This window comes from Apaloderma vittatum, unplaced genomic scaffold, assembly GCF_000703405.1.
Source record: "Apaloderma vittatum isolate BGI_N311 unplaced genomic scaffold, ASM70340v1 scaffold24239, whole genome shotgun sequence".
NCBI lineage: Eukaryota > Metazoa > Chordata > Aves > Trogoniformes > Trogonidae > Apaloderma > Apaloderma vittatum.
In genome coordinates, this window is record NW_009733854.1 from 17,112 (window position 1) to 32,232 (window position 15,121).

The 15,121-nt window shown below is 50.4% G+C and overlaps 1 protein-coding gene across 1 annotated transcript; it reads right to left on the reverse strand.

Annotated features, from left to right (window-relative positions):
• Positions 1–3,133: 3,133 nt before the first annotated feature.
• GPR137C (G protein-coupled receptor 137C) lies at positions 3,134–8,628 on the reverse strand (the record flags this gene model as incomplete). The annotated part of the gene is made up of 6 exons (XM_009876063.1): positions 3,134–3,305; positions 4,088–4,203; positions 4,318–4,440; positions 4,986–5,135; positions 7,616–7,844; positions 8,585–8,628. Coding segments are annotated over 6 exons (834 nt in total), but the record flags the coding sequence as incomplete, so codon positions are not given.
• Positions 8,629–15,121: the final 6,493 nt, after the last annotated feature.

Consider the following 15,121-nt stretch of genomic DNA (forward strand, 5'->3'; position numbering starts at 1 on the left):
CGGCTGTTTGCAGCAAGCTCAAGGCCACCCAGATAAACACGTGTGAGGAAGTAGGGGAAGCGCTGAGCTACCGAGCTGGGACTTTCAGCTCCGCTGCAGCTCAGGGCTGTAGAAGAGGAATCAAAGGGCCTGGACAAAAAGCACAACCCATGCCTTGAAGTCTCTCCAGCCCTGCTCCAAGAGCTGTGCTGGGCCCCAGCACCAAGCTGCACCGTGTCCAACTCGGTCCTCGAAACCCCTCGAGAAGCAGCTTTAGCAAGTTACCCAACACGTCAGCAGAGCAGGCAGATACCCAGAGTCCTGTGCCCCTGCCAGGAGCAGGGGGACTGCAGGGCCACTGCTGGGCTGGCTCAAACCCAGAGCAAACCTCAGCCAGGCCTCCGGCAACCCAGCAGAGAAAGGTTTTTCTTTACTATTATTATTAATTTTTTATTTCAACATAGTAGTGCTTGGTTACAGTTTAGTGAAGAACAAATAGGTACATTCATTGGCCACAGCTTCCTGTTGCAGCCAGCTGCTGCCTGACTGCAAAGCCAAAACACTGTTAAACCATACCAAAAAAAAAAAAAAAAGAGAAAAAAAAAAAGTTTAATGAAAGGCAACTATGCATTAAAAAAGTCATTGTACTTCTCAGCTATAAATTACTTCAGTAAAACACAGGACCAGCCCCCCCAGCAGGGGCGGTCAGAGTTTTGAAATTAACGGCCATCCGTACAAATGAGTAAAATGAAAACGCTTTGCCAGTCACTCACGAGTACATTAGCAACGAGACTCACTGCCCTGACCTGCCATCCTAATGCCAGGAAGATCGTGTTGTTGGTGTGTGCTTCAGTGCAATATGAAGAATGAGCCTGTAGCCCTTTAATTTTTTTTTTTTTTTTTTGCACTACACTCCTTTCCCTCCAAAGAAAAACTTAAAGTGCTCCTAGTGCTTTGGAATTTAAGCAAGAACAGGGGCCACTAGCATCACTTACTGTCTTTGGTGACTTATGGAAGAAAGAAGGGCAACGCACCGGAGCCCAGGTCCTTTGTTAGCTTTGCCATAAGTCAAGCAGTGATTTGAAGTGGAGCGACTCGTTTCTCCGCCCCAGCCGAGGGAAGACGATGGGTGCCTTGCACCAGCTCAGGCATTTCCCCCGCCCCAGCCGAGGGAAGAAGATGGGTCCCTCGCACCAGGTCAGGCAGAGCAGCCAGGAGAGCTGTGGCAGGCAGGGTGGAGCTCTCTGGTTCAAGTACTAGAGCAGGAGGGATGTGCTGAAAGTTGTCATCTTGGAGCCTTCTCCAGAAAGAAGGAGGGGTCGCTCCTTTTTTTAATTTCTTTTGGGGCCAGCAAGAGTGAAGCAGGTTAGCAGGGAGAGGCCCGCAAGCCAGGACAGACCACACAGAGGGACAGGGTGTTCTCAGTGTGACAAGTGACATCTAGCTCGGTACAAGTGAGGCGTGTGAGAAGGTGACCAGGCCATACCAGTGAGCACGTGGCAAGTGAGGAGAGGCTGGGGCTGTCCTGGTGCTTGGGGCTTCTCTCACACAGAGCTGCAGCCACCTAGGCTGCCTCGCGTTCCCTCCGGCACCAGAGCCCAGCCTGGCCAGAGCCAGGCAGTGCTGCACCACCCCAAGCACATGTGAGTCCTTCAGTGCCAGATTTGGGCTGCAGGTGGGCTAAAAGCAGTTCCAGTTCAGGTTGTCACTAGAGATTCAGAGCAGCTGCCCTCCCTGGACAAGCGCTTCCATCCAAGCGTGTGTCCAAAGCTTCTTCGCTCATCCCCACGTCCAATTCGGGGACAAGCCAGGAATAACATCACACCTCAGCTCCAAGAGCCTGACAGAGCTATAGGGCAGGACAAGCTTGGCTATTTTGGTTAAAGAGAGACAGAGAAACCTCCTCCCAGACTGACCTGGCACACTCTTAATCTTGTGTACACCACTAATGCCCACACAGCTACTGTGACAGTGGGAGGACTCCAGACTCACAGCCCTGGCCCACAGCAGGGGAGGGGACAGCAAGGAGCCCAAGGACAGGTCCCTGCAGCAGCCCTTGCCTCCTCAAGCACACAAACACCTCCCACGGACCCCACCGGTTCACATTTGCTTCACGTTAAAAACTCTTAGTTATCTGCTAAACGCAATTTAATACTGAGAGAGAAAAGGGGATCCCCAGTGCGGGTGCAAGAGGCGGCAGGGAGCAGGACTGCTCTCACCATCCACCAGTTCAAGTGGCCCCAGTTTTACCTGCACCTTGGGCCCCACGTGTTCCCGCACGCACGCTCCTGCGGGGCCAGCTCCAAGCTTTCCCTGAAGGCAGCAGCTCACAAAAGTCTTGCTTGACAGCAGCCACCATCCACACCAGCCCCCTTCCTCCACCACAAGCTAGCGGGTCGGTTATGATGGTAGTGATGTTGAATGCCAGTAAGAGCACTCGATCTCGCCCTCACGAGCCTCGGCTAAGGATATGCTTTGAGCGCAAGCTTTGAACCCACAAGTCCCAGGGAGGACACGTTCAGCAATCAGGTGAAGTGAGGACCAGCAGTCAGAGCGAGACAACGCTCAGTCCAGAGGCCTCAGCCCTGCCGGGTGGGACTATGGCACAGAACGCTTGGACATTCACTGCAGGAGGCCCTGCCCATAACGCATTTGCTTTAACAGAGCTTCACCCTCCCAAGTGAGTCAGGATGCAGAGTACTTCACGGAACACGTCTTTGCAGGAAGACAGTGCCTCTCCCAGCTATGGGTGTGCAATTAAAAGAGTAACTAGAAGTCTCAGGCCGAGCACAGCCCAAGCAAGATTCATTCCTTCCAAGTGTGCAGATAAAAGTGCAAATATGCATTTGATGTTTCTTTTCTAGTGAGGAAGCTCTGGTGCATTTAGCTGCCAACATCTTGAAGACCAGACTAAGAAAAAGCTTCCAGAGAGTTGAGCTTCACTTTGCTACATGGTACCTTAAAGTCACAGTTCTCTTGCTTACTTCCTGCAGCCGTAGGCTCAGTCCTGCTTATGGCTGCAGCAGGTAGTGGAATGTTTGTGTCAATGAGTTAAGATGCTTCGGGGAAGAAGGAAAGAGAAAAAAAAAAAGAAGGTTACAACCCTATACATGAATGCCACTTCTGGGAAGAAAAGGGACCTCTCGCAGCCTCTTCAGTTCTGTGGTGCGAGGTATGAGCTGTGGTGGTGATTCATCTCCGAGCCGCCTGCGGCAAAGAGCAAGGGGGCACTGTCTGTGGCAGTTCCACCGAGATGGGGACCCACGGCGTAGCTGTCATTCCCAGCCAGGGACCCGTAGCAGCCAGAGCACTGAGGGGTGGCCAAGCTGGGAGGAGAGACAAAAAAAAGAAAAACAAAAAACAGCAGACATGGGCCCTTAGTGATGAATAATTCAGCTGAGGCTCAGAAAAGCTTCTGCTTCCAGCACTCATCAGGGTATCTAAGCCTGCACAAGCAGGCTCCGACATGCAAACACAGTATTTCCAAGGAACCCGGCTTTGACAAAAGGTACAAGGAGAGGACACCAGGTCCTACAACAGTAGTCAAGAGAAGCTAGAACCTCTGAAGCCCTCACTGCACCCCCAGGCAGGTTCAGACCCCTCAGCAGCAAGCGAAGGGCAGGGCTGTCAGGTTTCCCCTTAGAGTTTTGCTGGGGATACTTGACAATTCTACTCAAAACCAGGTGTTCCTGCAGAGCTTCATCCTAGTTGGCTCCTAGAGACCACGTCCTTCCCAGGACTTCACCACCTCACTTTCCAGTGGAGAAACTCCTCTGGAGGTCATTTAAGAGCCCTTTGCACCCACAGCTGAGGAAGGATCCTAGCAAGGTCAGCCATCCTGTCAGCAGCCACTGCATATTTCTACCTGTGAGCACCCTGTGTGACATCCACCTCAGAGCCAGTTGTTTGTGTCTAACAAAAAAAAGCTCCTTATGAGCTGCAGAAGGGAACGAAAATCAAGCTCAGTCAGAAAGCTCCTTGCTCCATCCACCTTACCCAAGCTGCCTCTTAGACTATAATTTTTTTCCCTTCCCAAGAACAGAAGCCAAGAGCTCTGCCACTTCCACACAGGGCAGCAGAACAGGAGTTGTATTTTCACGACACTTACCCTCCTTCTCTGGCCCCAAGCCGTGACAAGTCATCATCGCTGTCGTAACGCCTCGGATTGTCAAAGAAGTAGGCTCTGGAGCTGTAACTGTGACTATTGACCATCCCCGCTGGAGTCTGTTAAAGAGAAAAGGAGCGAGGCCAGAAGTGAGGTATTTCTGTCAGCCTTCCTAAAGACCTGCCCCCAGGCCCTTAACGCTTCTCAAGCTACAGCAGCTTGCTCGGGCCTACCAAGTTCTGACTCAGCCTCTGAGCCCGGAAGAACAGCACCACAAAAGTCGTTGGCACCAGCTCCCAGAGGAAGAGGACCACGCCGAACACCACGTACTCTTCGCTGCTCACTTCCACGTGCACCTGTGGGCAGAAGTTAGAGGCCTCTGCATAGTTCTGTCAGCAGAGCTACATAGCTCCCAAAGCTGGGCACAGCAGGCTGAACTAGGAATGCAGAGAAACTCTTACGACATCCCTAAACCACAACAGTGACCCTCACCCAACTGCTACTACTGGTTTTAGCGAGATAGTTCTCCTCAGCGTGCTACCAGGGTACTGCTAGCTCCCTCCCTACACCAGCGACTCTCCTTTGCACACAGCCACGCCTGATTAAGCATCACTCTTCTGCTCTAGTTGACTTGTTCCTTCTCTCCCCCAAAAGAAGAGTTGGCAGGCTAAAACTGAAGAGCACAACAGGGAATCCCTCATGAAGCAGCCACCAGAGAGAGGAAGGTCCAGGTTTGCTCTGGTGGGAGAAAACAAGCAACGCTTCTGAAGGTAGAAAGCCAGATCATTTGGGGATTCAGGTGGAAAGACACCCCTGCAGAGCCCCCTTTTTTACCTACACATGCCCTCACAGGACAGGAGAGTAACTGCTATTTCTCTTTACTAGGGTCACAGGCACTTACCTTGTCTGAAAGGTTGTCCCAGCCATAGTTAAAAGGACCAGGAACATTGTCTGGAGATATGGCCACAGCTACCAGGTTATAGCAAGCCCTTGAGGAATACAGAAGAGCGACTACAGATCCCACAAGAATAGCTTGGCAGACAGATGTTCCCTATAACAGGAAGAAAAATCAGTTTTAATACAGACCTTCCTACAGAGCTGTGATTTCCCACCCTCCTCCTTCCCCCCGCTTAAATCCTTGAGAAGCTGTGCAGCCAAGACTGACCTAGAACATTTGTATGTTGCTAAAATATTCAGAGCTGGTTAAGAGCTTTCTTGTGTGATAAGTTCACTGCAGTAGCACAGCTACACAGCCAGCATCACCTGGGAGCAAAGAAGACTTGAGGCTCCGGAGCGTCACTCTCAGAATCTTCCAGTCAGCTGCAAACTGCTGGTCCGGAGAGATGCGATCCCAACCCACTGCCTTGCTGCGGTGATCTCCACAAGGCAAACAACCAACCATTAAGGAAATCATCTCATCGCTTCTACACCCTGATGAGACGTTACAGCAGAGATGTCACTCACTCCGCAGCTGTCTGACATGCCTGACACTGAACACAGCACTTGTTGAGGAAAAAAGCCCAAATATTTGGGGCAGGGAACCAAGCACAGGCAGAAAGACCCAATCGTTGAACCCCAGCGCTGCTGTGGGATAAACCAGGCTTTGCCATACACAGAGCAGAATTCTAAAGAGTGGTTAGATGTTGCTCACCCTCCTGCTAGCTGTCCTGTGCAGGTGAAGAGGAGGTTTCTCCACAATGCTCCAGATGCAAGGATAGCTGCAGGAGGTACCAGAAGGTCACGGTACCTACCCTTCCTTGACAGATAGCCATGGGAGAGCAAACCACCTGGAGACCTCCAAGCGTCTCCAGTTCTTTGCTAAATACACCTGCGAAGCTTTCTAATAGCTACTGGTAGCCACCAAGCCAGTGAGTGGGCAAATACGTTGGAGCAGCCGACTTGCCTTTGTATTTATAAGCAGACAATCTGCTCAGGAAGCTCATCTCGTTGACCTGCTCCACATCCAAGCGATGCATGCGCTAGCTCTGGTTCCCCAGCTTTACAGCGCTTGCTCAAGACCATGTCTTGGAAAAGCCAGCACAAAAGTGCTGCTGACACACAAGTCCAAAACAGAAGAACAAAGCCTGCTCCAGCACTGTTAGCTGAGCCCTTGGTGCTCAGAACAAGAGGCAGGAAGGCCAGTGAGGCAAGCCTGCAGCCATCAAGGACCGGGGAATAGGATCTGGCAGCAATTCAGCAGTGCAGCCTCATTCTCAAGAGTCAAACAGCCCCAACCTTCCTACCTTCAAGTGGACGCAGCTGCCTCGGCCAGCACCTCAGGCCTCAATGCATTGTTTTGAGTCAGCGGGTTCACAGTTGGAGTTCAGGAGGCAGGACAACCTTTCTAGACATTTGGGTAACACTTCTGCTCGTCCCCACCCTATTTTTGCAGCTCTTCCAAAACACAAAGTCAGTGGATGCCTCCAAGGCAAGGAAGGGAGGCAGCACTTGAGTGCAAGAGACCTTTACCAGACAGTCAAGTGGAGTATTCAACCTGAGAGCAGGCTTCAGGCTTCACTAGAGCTCTACAAGAGCACAGCCCCACAGGCAGCCTCAGGCACATAACTGGAGGAAGTTACTGCATTTGTAAACTACTGCTGGGTGAACTTGGTAAGTTAATTAGTGTCCAGAGCCAGTCAGAGCTGGATACGTGGTCCATGTGAGCAGGTTCTTGGCTTAGTCATGGCTCCTCTTACTTCAGATCACCCAGCTGCAATGTGCAGCCTCTGTGGACAGCTGGTACCAGAGCCACCTACAGCCCACACACCCTGGATTCTGCGCAACACAGATGCTCTCTGCTGCTTAAGAGGCCCAGGTTTCTCTTACAGAAAGGCTCAGCTTCAACCATGACAGCAACAGCTACGGCCACTCTCTCAGCTTTCACCCAGCTGCCCAAAGAGAAGGGGCAGTGGACCACAGTCCTTTGTAGGTCACACGGATGGCTTGCTATGGAGCAAGGAGATGCCTCCAGGCAACCCAAGGCAGTTGTCAGGATCCAGAATGTCATTGTAGCAGTGTCTGCTGCAATGGTGGCTTGGGACCCTCTTCCTGAGATGGGACAGAGCCTCCAGGAGCTCTGAGCCAGGCTTGGCAGTGCTTTAAACCCACATAGACTGAGGGTACAGTGGAAATAAGATCTCTGCAGGAGGCCAGAGCCCCACCTGTGTTTACTGCCCTTAGTGACAACACACTGCTGAAACTGCAGCTGCTACTCTTAAAGAACCCTCTCTTCCGGTCAAACCCTAAATTATACTTCTAAACTTGAGCAAGCAGCTCAGAAGTCTCCTGTTGTGCCAGCAAAGCTGGAGTGTATTCCCCTAAAACATGCAGGGCACTTCATTCCTACACCAGGAGCATGAGTTTTCTAGAGAGAAGAGTCCAAGAGCTGCCACACCCACACCAGGAGCCATATTTAAGCAAGAGTAGCCCAGGTGCCACCAGGCCATCATCTGAATAAGCCCACAGGGATCCAGCTGAGAAGCCAGCTGGTGACTACGCAGTTCCAGGGTAGTTTGCGAGGCACTGACCTACCTTAGACTCGAGGTAGACATTTGCTGAAGACATCTTTCCCAGTTTGCACATGCAGCAAGCCAGCGAGATGGCACAGAGGATGAAGAGGCTGTCGTTGACAAGGGCACGGGCAAGGACTGTCCACCTCAGCTGGTTCTCTGGGACCTCGTCGTGGATTAACATTGCACAAGTTAAGTTCACAACTAGGAAGAGGAGGCTGGTAAATATGGAGCCCAGATACAACAAGATCCTGGAGAGATGATAGAGGAAAACAATAAAAAATAAATAAAAGAGTTTGAGTCAGACAATTTTGGGCCCATTCTGCACCACCCTCCTGTCTCAGCAGGCAGGAGAACCTCCCAGCACACCCAGTGCTCTGCTTGCTATGAAGATCAGACATTCCAGCAAGTTTCAGTGGTTGTATTGACAGCCCAAGTCTGCAGAGTATTTGTCTGAGCTGCTCTCATAATGTGTGAGCAATGTAAGTAGTCATGAGTTACAAGACTCATCTTCTGACACTCAGGTTCTTATCTTGCAGATTTTAAGTGTTGCTCCAGCTCTGCATTAACTTCAGTCAATAAGCTATGAATCATCACAACCACTGCAACTGCTTTACTGAAAGCCACCAGAGCTCGCTTTTTCCACTGTGGGTTTCCCTGGGAAGGGCTGGGAAGCACCTGGGCTGCACAAACACAGGTCCCACCGATCACTCAGGCCTTATCCCACAGACCTTCTCTGGGGTGGGACAGCTCAGAATGAACTCAAGAGTTCAGCTAGCTTGCTAGATGGATACTGATGACATGTATGGAGGCATGCAGCACCTGCTTCAGCTTCCTTGGTACCCTGAAAGCTCCCAGTTCTGCTCCAAGGCACAGCACTGATCCTTTGCCAGAGCACAGCCAGGGATGGCACTAGCTCAGTGTTCAGGCACTGCAGCCTGAGCTCACCTGAAGCCAGTTTTGAAGGTACCATTAGAAAAGCATCACTTACTTGTATTTGTTGAATTCAGCTGCACATTTCACTTTGAATATGACCTAGGGGAAAGATTAGCACAGCATTACTACACACAACCTGCAGTTCTCCTTTAAGCTTAGTCAAGGGGAGCCAGCTGGACATCTGAAGGACTTTAGATTATCTATCAGCAACACGTTTTGCACTGTACAAAGACCAGTGCTCTTTTTCGTGCAAGAGCCAAGCCCAGATGTAGGTGCCCAAGAGGCATAAACATATTAAATATCCCCAAATATGATAAGGACTTTAACATTGCACCTAAGGACTTCAAGAAAAGCAGAGTCTAGCACTCAGCAGTCACTAAGATAATCCAAAAATACATCTACTCTGCCCAGTGCTCTGCGCTGCGTATTTTAAGGCCTCAATTGCACTTGGTTTCCTTGTTAGAGAAGGCTGCTTCAGCTGCTGTGCTTTAGCAAGACAAATAGCTGATCTAAAATAGCCCTCTAGTATTGCATTATGGACCTGCAGGCTGTTACGAGCATTTGGAGCTGGCCACTCCTCCGCCCCAAAAATGTTTATAGGCCAAATACACCTGGAAAGTAACTCCGAGATGGTAGGAAGTCCTCCAGAGGTGGAAGGCTCAGCCTGCCAAGGCTCACAGGCCTTAGATAGTGGAGCAACGCGGCTCCTGCTGACTTGAAGCCTAAGGAAGTAAAGAGTTTAGGAAGGTGTAGACACACTCCCAAGCCACAGCTCTTATGAGCTGTGGAAAGTGCAAGCTGTGAAAAATGCAGAACCTGGTAGAGACCTCCACCAGGAAGGATCCCAGAGCTGAGGTCACCTTCAGTCTCAGACAAAGCTCATGTCCCAGCTAGAGACTTCAAAGGAACTTGGGATGAAGCAGAAAGCCATCTAGTCAGACCCAGCAGACACATACTTGCAGAGTCAGCACAAGCCCACCGTGGGATCGCTGCAGGGGTGTGGAGGATTGGTTCCACTGCTTCTGCAATGAGTCCCCCTGTCAGCTTCCAGACTGTGGCTGCAGCGAAGGACCACTCATCTCCTACAGGGTACCCTCAGTCAGCTTTTTTTCTGATGGGATTTCCTGGCTCCTGCCTTCCAGTCAGCACTGAGGCAGCAACAGCTCTCTGCAGGTTCAGAAACAAGGCTCCTGCCAACAGGATTTCCAGAGACATTTCAGGATTTGAGGACTGTCTGATGCATTATAGTAGTTTCAAGCATTTGAAAGCCCTCATACAGGGCACAGATAGCTTCAGCAACACTGTTCAGAGAGCTGGTTTCACTGTCTGGCTCCTCTGCCCAGGTCTGAGGGAAGATGAACTCAAGAAACACTTCATGGGGAACAAGATTTCAGCAGAGAAAGGTCTCCAGGTCCCATGGCGGAGCGGCACGGTACTACAAGCAGTCTGACGCCTCTCTGTCCTGTTGTCCTGACCTATACCAGCCCAGAAAAATACAGAAGGGCAGCATAATCCACTCTGAGCCCCACAGCTCATCTAAGTTACAGGAAACCTGGGCCTCGGAAGGACCATGTGGTGACTTGCAAATAGAAAAATCCCGGAGCACTCCACTGTCCTCAGTTTGCCCACAGGCTACATTCAAGCACTTTGGGAGTATCAAAACAGACATCAAGGACTGTGACTTCCAGCTGGGAAACCTCTTGCTTCAGCACCCATTCACACAGCATGGAAATCCACTTGAGGTGTTTGCCCTTCTGCTCCGACTCCCAGAAGAGCAGTCTGTAATCGGGGCCCCAAACAGCAGCGCAGAGTCCCTGGCTCCGGTTCCAGTTCATCACCTTGGGTGACAACAGCCCCTCCACTGGGCAGGGAAATGCCAAAAATGCAGAAAAGATGCTGGCTCCTGCAGCAGCCCTGTGCAAAGCAGTCTCCCAAGATCCTCCCCTGCAGCCCCCAGGCACACAAAGCTGTCTCAGGGTTAAGAGTGCAACGGCAACCCGAGACTCAAGCTTGGACCACTGCCACAAAAAACAGGAGACCACGGCATCAGCCTTAGACTTTTATTAGCCCCCAGCTATTCAGCCCTATAACTTCAGGAAGGGAACAGGCACCACTGTTTAGTGTTTTTAATCATTAAGACATGATAACTCATCTGAGGGTTGCTTTTTCTCTGCAGGTGACCCCAAGCAGTGTCTACAGTGCACTTTCGGGTTCTTACCCTTGAGACAACGTTGCAAGCCTTTCAGCACTGGACTAGCTCTGCTGTTTTCAAAGCTCAAGGACAGTTGACGCAGAAGCTTCTGCCGTGAAGAAGCCAGTGCAGAGAGCTCAGGAGTAGTCCTAACTCAGCACAGAAGTAGGAAACGTAGACCTCCACCCTCCAACGGGCACATAATGCCAAACAGCTAGTAGCAACCCTCGCAAACTGAACAGTTCCTTCAGTTCCTAGCTGAGATCAGCCCCAGAAGCCATGCAGTTGCCTGCTGAAAACAAAGAACAGCGGTCTCTGCTAGCCCAGCACAAGACTGAGAACATTTACTCCTAAGCAAGCCTACTGTGATATTCAGGCAATACTCTGCCATCTTCCTGGAGCCACAAGTCGTTTAAGCACTTCACGCAAGCCACAGACTCCAGAAGAAGGCGAGTTCAAAAAGAGCTGCAGACCTCAAAGTCCCCTGTGATGCTGTTTTTGTGGTGACTAGCTGCATTTCACAAACATGAATACCTTACTTACATCGCTGAGCCCAGAAAGTGAACTTGCTAAGGGTGTATTCTCAGAGCATTAAGAAACACTCATCCTCAGCAGGTGTACTGCAGGTGTCAGCTGCCAATAGAAGAAGACAAGTGACAGACACTATACCCCACGACACCTCTGCACGATGGCTCTAAAGGCTGCTTTCAGCACCTGTACAAGTCCCAGTACCTTAGCCTAAGCCTCAGAGAGCACTTCAGCGTGGTTTTGGTACAGCTGTTCACAACAGATCTGAAAGGTCCAAGAGAGCCAGAAATTTGCCATTGTCTGCTGGAATCAAAGTCTCTTTGGCTCCGTAAAGAAATCATCCTCTTGAGCTACGGGACATAACCATGTCCCACCTCGCCATGAATGCAGACCCCTCTCGGAGCATCCACAGATTTCTTCTCTCACCACAGTCACTCAGCAGCGAGCACCGGAGCAGGGCACAGGCTATTTTGGGACTACATCCCATAACAAGCGTTCAAAGAAAAATTTGGAACTATCTGTGAGGAGAATCTCTCACCAGCCCCACTAATACCAATATCATCCTATGCCATCATGAACACAGGGTGCGACTTGCGTGTTCCCTGGTTTCCTGGAATAGCTGGTTGCTGGCACGGCCACCTGTTCATTCAGGAACCGTGGGGCCCATGGGAATCATCAGCTACAGGATGGAGGAGTTTTGAGTTTAAGCAACCCCTTAGCTGTCCCTCTGAGGCAGAGAGGACACGCTAGGTGTCGTCTGCTAGGCAAGAAAGCTAGAAGAGCATAAGAATGGATGGAGGCTTTTCCACTTTTCCATCTGAGAAGGCAGGAAGATACGGGACAGCAAGGACAAACAGCTCCCAGGCTGGATGCTCTTTCCATGCATGTCTGCTCGAGTGCAATTAGAGCAGCAAGGGATGAAAAGAGGCTGATGTCATCGAAGCAGATGGAGCACTTAGAGAAACCCAGACAGGTTAAGGGTTATGGCCACGCCAGTCTAGCAGAGCCACACCACGAAAGCAGAAGGCCTTACTCATCACTGCACACAGTTACCAACTCCCAAGTGAGGTGAGGATGCCAAGTGTTCAAGGTCTTTGAAAGGGTCAGACGGAGGTTGTTGTGGCTACATCTCCATGTACCGTGCTCCTAACCATGACCTAAGGGAAAGCAGGGACTGGCAGGCTCTTGGGAAAGGTAGCATTACTCAAGCAAATGTCTTCCTGGCAGCAGAGGAGTTATTCCAAAAGAAAGGCAGGGAATCACCCCAGGTTGGGCATCTGAGCCACGGTTTTGAGGCAAGATTGGGAGCAAACCTAAGGAACTCTGACCTGATACACAGTGAAATCCAGATTTCCTGAAAAGCAACTCATTCTGTTACAAGCTGAAGCAGAGAGAAGAGACGCTCCCCAGAAAAAGGCATCGCCACACCTTTTGATGTTCCAGGTGGAAGTAAGGCAGTGACAGAAAAAGAAGCCATCGCCACCAAATAAGCATCCCACACACATTTTTGTCAGGCCTCTGTATCCCCTCGGGAATCTCAGGGGTCAGGAGGGGATAGGAGAAGAATAGCCTCTCCCCACAGGAGAGGGAACACCAGGCAGCTTCACGAGTTTGAATTTCAGCCCCGGAACAGCCTAGAACGCAAAATAACACCAGCTCTCCGTGGATGTTTGTTGTTTCCCTCCTAGCCAGCACCATTTCACCCTCAGCTTGTCCAGAGCCTGAAGAGCTCTGTAAATCAACCAAGATTAGCTCAAATAAACATAGCACAGGCCATGTTTTCTCCCACTGCTTTGACAGATGCCATTTCTCCAGCATCTCCACAAAGGAGGCACTGTGTACGAAGACAATTAGCCAAGCCTTTAGCACAGAAGCAACCTACGCTTTCATCTGAGGACACACCAGACCGGGACGACACCGTCAGAGCAGCAGAAGCCCAGCGCCCTTCTACAGGTTTCTACCAACTGGCCCCTAAGAACTGGGGACGGGAAGTCCCTCCACAGGAGGTTCTGCTTGAAGTCAGCCTCGTAAACACACCAGTCCTCTCTAGATCTTGAGCCACTTCAGCTCAAGCTGTTGTGGTTCCTTCCTCTAGGTAGCAAGAATTCTTGTTTAATTACACCCTAAGCACCATTAGCACAACTCCTCTTGTGCTTTAAGAGAAGTGCTGGGCGCAGCCAAGCCAGGCACGTCTCAGCTACCAGAATGTGGCACTCTTCTGTCTAGAGAAGGATGGGCTGGTTTTATCAGCCCATTGCTTAGGCAAAGGAGGCCAAATATCCCTACTCTGAATCCTTTCTTCTGTTAAAATGGAAGCAAAAAAAGCACTGAAGGCTTTCAGTCCATCTAGTTGTCCTCTCTCTCTAAACCTCAGGAGCGGGAGGCATCACTACCCACTACTACCATGAGCTCACCCACAAACACCATGAAGGGCTGGGACACCCGTTCTGCTCTCGCCAGCCAAGCGCCAGATCTCTGTAACTAAGCATGCGTGCCCATTTTAATATGTCATTTTATCCTTCCCCACACTAGATTCCAAGTTCTTATTTGCTCAGACAGGATTTCTCTTTGGCTCTAGGTCTTCAAGGAAAAAGAAACGGGTTATATTCAGCCAGAGTCCACTGAAAAACAGGTATCGTTGGAGGAAAAGCCTGAGAATCTATCTGAAGCCTATAAAAAGGCAAATCTGCTGTCAGGTCTAGCGACTTTGAGGAAAACAAGAATCCAGTCACTTTGTGGTACCAGAATGTGGGATCTCTTCCTCAGCTTGTCTTTCAAGGGACACATAAACACCTACTGGTTAGAGCAATTGGTAGGTCAGGCTCCCTTTAACAACAAGATGGATTATGTACACTATGCACCATTTGTTATTTTGCTGCCACCCGATCAGCTGCGTATCTAACACCAGCAGCTTTTTACCCCAGCTCCCAGGTGTTTGTGTCGAAGGGGGAAGAACCAAAACAGCCAAACGACCCAATTGCTCCAAGCCTCACGTTATCATGTGAATGCTGATGTCCTCGGGAAAATGAAATCATAACTCCCAATCAGTGACACATCGGAGCGATGGAGCGATTTCGCTGCGTGTTAGCGATTCCTTTGTGAGGCTGGCAAACAGCTGAGAGCTGCAGAGCAAAGAATCTGAACAACAACAACAAAGCTGGAAGGAAAGTGCTGCCTATTTATGAAACAAGTCACCAAACTGGGAGGCAGGCAAGCAAAGGGCTGCTGCTCACAAGAAACTGGAGCAGAAACAAAATATTCCGAGGAGCAAGGGGAGGGGAGAAGCTTTAAAAGATAAAGTGAAAGGACTAAAGGAAAGATGATTAAAAAAAAAAAAAAATCATGAAACAAACGATGGGAAACCCAGAAAAGGAAGACTATAGCTCAGCAACAAAAAAACCAAGCAGCTCCGTGCTGTCCCAGCAGCGATCATTGTGCTGGGAAGGAGCCCATCTCTCCAGCCCCAGGCTGTTGTCTAGAGAAGCAGTGGGATCTCAGGGTGGTTTTTTGACTTTTTTTTTTTTTTGTCTAACAACAAACTGCAGAACAACAAGCCCGGTTCGCAGCGGAGCAGAGAGATGGAGAGAAGGAGGGAGCGCAGCAACAATAGCAGAAGAGGCTCTAGCTGGTGACGTAATGGTTGGCATCACTCCAGGCCAGAGCAGCCCCTGCTGCTGCCACTTTCTGGCCCCCTTCAGAGAAGGGGGAATCAATGAAAAAAAATAAATTAAAAAAATAAAAAGATGCAAAACAGTCCCAAAAGACACCCCTGAGACAGCTCTTTGCAGGGGTGCAAAGGGGAAAGCACCACCCGGGAGCAGGGCTCCCCCTCTGTATCTCCCCAAACCCCACAGTCAGGGCATGTGCCTGCCC